This window comes from Echinops telfairi, unplaced genomic scaffold, assembly GCF_000313985.2.
Source record: "Echinops telfairi isolate 266 unplaced genomic scaffold, ASM31398v2 ScPeMD7_7416;HRSCAF=8454, whole genome shotgun sequence".
Lineage (NCBI taxonomy): Eukaryota > Metazoa > Chordata > Mammalia > Afrosoricida > Tenrecidae > Echinops > Echinops telfairi.
The window spans coordinates 2,275,125-2,279,179 of record NW_022111316.1 but is presented as its reverse complement, the minus strand read 5'-3'; the positions used below and the strand labels follow the sequence as shown (position 1 = coordinate 2,279,179).

Genomic DNA, 4,055 nt, shown 5'->3' with positions numbered 1-4,055 from the left:
CCCCCACCATTCACTCCCGAAACTCGAGTCCTTGGTTTCTCTGGCAGCGTCAAGCTAGTCATGGTAGGTGCCCAAGGGATAGTTTCTGAAGACATGGCCAGAGCTAATACTCAGTGTCCAAGGATGCCGTGGGCACGTAGAAACTAACTCTTAGCTTGGTGAGCTGTGGTGAGAATCTCTTTTTCTCCAGAAGTGATTCCTTCCTGGTGAACCTGATTTTCTCTAAAAGCAAGGACCTTCCGCTTCTGTGTGCTGGCAGCTTTGAAGGCTCCAGACTTGAGTGTGCTTACTCTCTAGGGTTGAGGGCAGGGTGTCTGAAAAATGCCTTTGTGAAATAAGATTTGTGGGTGATTCTCCTGACTGAGGTTTGGGGAGCAGAACTGTGTGCGGCAGGAGCCACCGCACACGGAGCCCTGCGGCCTCTCTTTGCTAAAGGAGTCTACCTGTCTTTGTTTACCCAGAAACCAAGGATGACCTAGAACAACTCACGACAGAGATCAAGAAACGGGCCAACAACGTCCGGAACAAGCTGAAGAGTAAGAGGGGTCAGAGGGAACAGCCGTCCTCACCCCATCTCACGTCCCCAGCAGCTGGTCCCCCTGACTCTCACCGTGATAGAAGAGACTCCTCTTCTTCCACCTGGCCCTGTGCTTTAGCTCACTCCTCCTCCAGGGACCTATTGTAGCCCCAGAAATCTGTCTTTCCTCCAACCCTGACTGTCCTTGAAAGAGTCTAGGACCAAGAGTTAGGAAATGAGACTGCAAATGTGTAGTTCTGTGACTGGGCCCATTCATACCGTCCCTCAGCTTTTCTTTCACTGGTCTCCAGTCCCCCCAGATTTTAGAGATCTAGAGGTACTGGCTTTCTAAGGGCTCAAGTATAAGAACAATTGTGAGGATGGAGCAGGACCAGGTTGTGTTTCATTCTGTTGTACAGAGGGTCCCTCTGAGTCAGAACCGACTCACTGTTGCTCAACAACAACACAGATGCAAGATAGAGGATTCAGGCGATAGACATGGCTTGGGGCCAGGTACATTTCCCCTCATTGTCCCCTGTTTGAAAGCAGAGTCCATTGAAACGGTTGCCCTTGATCCAGTTAGTCTGGATGCCCAGAAAGTTTACTCCATGTCTGATGCATTTGACGAGTACACACCATTGGGTGAAGGTTCAGCCCAGTTCATCATTTCTTCCCACCAAACGCAGCCCAACATGGTTCCATGGCAGAAGAGGGTGGAACAGTAGCAGCGGCTAGGAAGATCAGTGATGATGGACCTGCCACAGTGCTAAGCATTGTGTGCGTTCTCATTGAGTCTCCACCGTGGTAGCCCGAGGGAGGTGGTACTGTTATTATTCCATCATACAGGCAAGAGAGACCAGGAATTCTAAGAGAGGTTAAAGGTCTCCTCTGTGGTCGTAGAGCTAGTAAGTAACACGCAAGGCCTTGAACTTTAAGTCCCATGTTGACCAAGACTCATGCTAAGGCGCTGTTCAGAGACCTGACCTTGCTTAGGGTTGAGGAATCGAAAGTCCTTCAGCTTCCCAGAGAGCTCCCCCTTTGAGGTTGCATGCAGTGGTGACTGTCTCTGAGGGCTGAGTGCATGAGAAAGTGAAGATGGGTGCGTGTCTTGGACAAGAGGAACAGGTGTGCTACTAGAATCACCCTCCTCCCCTCTCCAGGTATGGAGAAAAGTATTGAAGAAGATGAAGCCCGGTCATCAGCAGACCTCCGGATACGGAAATCCCAGGTAAGAGTCCCCAATTTTATAACCACCTGGTCCAGTCCTTTTTGTTCTTAGCTGCAGAATGAATATATCTCTAATGGTTGTAGAATGAATGAATAAAAGGCAACACAGCGCTGATTGGGAACTCCATTGAACTGACAAAGAGGAGTTGCCCCAAGTTCCAACAGGAGAAAGAGCAGGAGGTCATCACATTTGCTGGGCCCTCTCTCTAACTCTCCTTTGCTGAAGAGGTTTCAGAATGCAATCAGACCCACCGATTCAGCATGCTAGCCTTGTTTCACAGATGAGGAAACGCAAGTTTTCCCTTTTTTCAGATTATAAACCATGAGGCGACCAATTTTGACCGAGGTAGTTTGGAGGTCATCAGAGATATAGTCCCCGTCCCTAGTGACTTGACATGATATTTAAGGGTTAAAGGGCACCATTACACAGCTACAAGAGGAGAAGCGTGGAAGAAGACAGAGCATCAACTGCGTGGGGCTCTCTTTGTTTAAAGAGCTCAGGAAGAATTATGGGTAGTAGCCAGAGGAGGCTGGGCCATTTACTTAGTGAGAGTGCCAACAGGCAGGCATGGGTAGAACTTCTCTTTTCTAAGAGGCACAGGTGTGTGTTTTCTTGGTAGATAATGCAGTGGCCCTTTTTATAGGTGTGTACTTGAATACCAGCTTAGAGCACTTGGATTTGACCAAGAGGCATTCGCTTTAGGCCACAGTATTTCTGAGAGAGACTCTGGCAGCCCTCAGAAAGCTCGATTAGAGTCAGGAAGAGTCAAGAGGCAGGTGGGGCCCTAGTTACAGTTTTGGCAGTGATTGTGGTCTGAGATGACGTGGTAGCCGTGAGATTAGATAAAGTAAAAATACTGACGATTTCTGCAAAGGAGGAAGGAATGTGTCAGACTTCACCTGAGAAGGAGGCAAGGAAGAAAGGATCTAGTGCGGAGAATTGAAATCAGGCATCTAGGCAGTCTTAGGGTCGTTGAAAGGATCCATCTAGTTATAAGCAAGAAAAATTGGGGAGATGCGTTAGGGTAACTCAAGGTTACCTTTGGCCGGTCTTCTGTGGGAAAAGAGTCTGGCAGTTTTAGAGAGCAGGCCAATGATGGTGCCATCCATGGGGGGATGCAAGACTCTAGATTCATGGGGATGATCTACTTTGGCCTCTTAAGTACCATGTGAGGTTAGCAAGGCAGGTGAATTGATACCAACAGCCTGCTTTGGAAAGGCCTGTGGACTTTCAGCGGAGCAAAGCTGAGGAACCAAGAGGCTGAGTCTTGTACCTGATTTTGGATTCCGGGTCCAGTGCTGCCAGAGATTAGGAGATTGCGGTGGCCAGGCAAGGGTCCTCTCTTCTCCCCGCACGAGCTCACGTTGTCCACTGTTCCCACAGCACTCTGTCCTCTCCAGGAAGTTTGTGGAGGTGATGACCAAATACAACGAGGCCCAGGTGGACTTCCGAGAACGCAGCAAAGGGAGAATCCAGCGGCAGCTTGAAATTAGTATGTGTTTGAAGCCTAGCCCCGTGTGCTCTTCCCGCTGTTCCTACCAAGCAGCTGTGTCAAGCAGTGAGGGCCAAGAGAATGGGAAGTAAACCTGTGTGACTTCTGTGTGATGTTTGGGCCAGGCCAGACCTAAAGCATCGACATAGCCAGGACTCGGAGTCTCAGGCTGGAGGCTGGCACAGTGCTTATCAGGTCCAAGCAATTTGATTCATATGGGATCCAGCATTTCCTGATCTGTTAAAAGGGAAACACTTGCTAAGCCATTGCTATCCTGTGGTCCACCCCGTTGGGTCTTTTCCCTCCTGTGTGCCTGAGATCACAGAACATCTGTGGAGTAAGATGCGCACTACGGTTTCTATGAGGACGGAAGCCACACCCTGTAGGACTATGGTAAAGTGGGAGGCGGGGCCTGGCCTCCACTTGGGAGAAGACAGTGAGCAAACACTCAAGAAACACGGATGTGCTTAGTAGTGACAGGATGTCCCGGGCCTGGGAAAAGGTGGTGTCTGGGAGCAGCAGTGTGATGTTAAGATGGCTTGAGGGAGGGTTGTGAAGGAACTTGGGAGCCCTGGTGGCATAGGGGGTAATGAGTTGAGCTGCTGACCACAGAGCCAGCAGATCGAAAGCACCAGCCACCTTGAGGGAGAAAGATGAGGCTCTGTGGCATTGAGTAGGAATCGACTTGGTGGCATTGTTTGGTTTTCGGTTGGATGTGGGAGTTGACGTGCTACCCCAAGGGCCTTGGATTATGTGGCCTAGTGAGCACCTGAGCAGGGAGGTAAGACAAGCAGATGTGTGCTTTAGGAAGGCCGCGG

The 4,055-nt window shown here is 50.0% G+C and overlaps 1 protein-coding gene across 4 annotated transcripts in view; it reads left to right on the top strand.

Moving 5' to 3' along the window:
• The window catches only part of STX3 (syntaxin 3), a 32,448-nt gene that overhangs the window by 13,311 nt on the left and 15,082 nt on the right, over nucleotides 1–4,055 (top strand). For all 4 annotated transcript variants that reach the window (XM_030887517.2, XM_045297026.1, XM_045297025.1 and 1 more), the window contains exons 3-5: nucleotides 462–536; nucleotides 1,678–1,745; nucleotides 3,129–3,237. In XM_030887517.2, coding sequence (XP_030743377.1) covers nucleotides 462–536; nucleotides 1,678–1,745; nucleotides 3,129–3,237 — 252 coding nt within the window. The remainder of the gene's footprint in view (nucleotides 1–461; nucleotides 537–1,677; nucleotides 1,746–3,128; nucleotides 3,238–4,055) is intronic.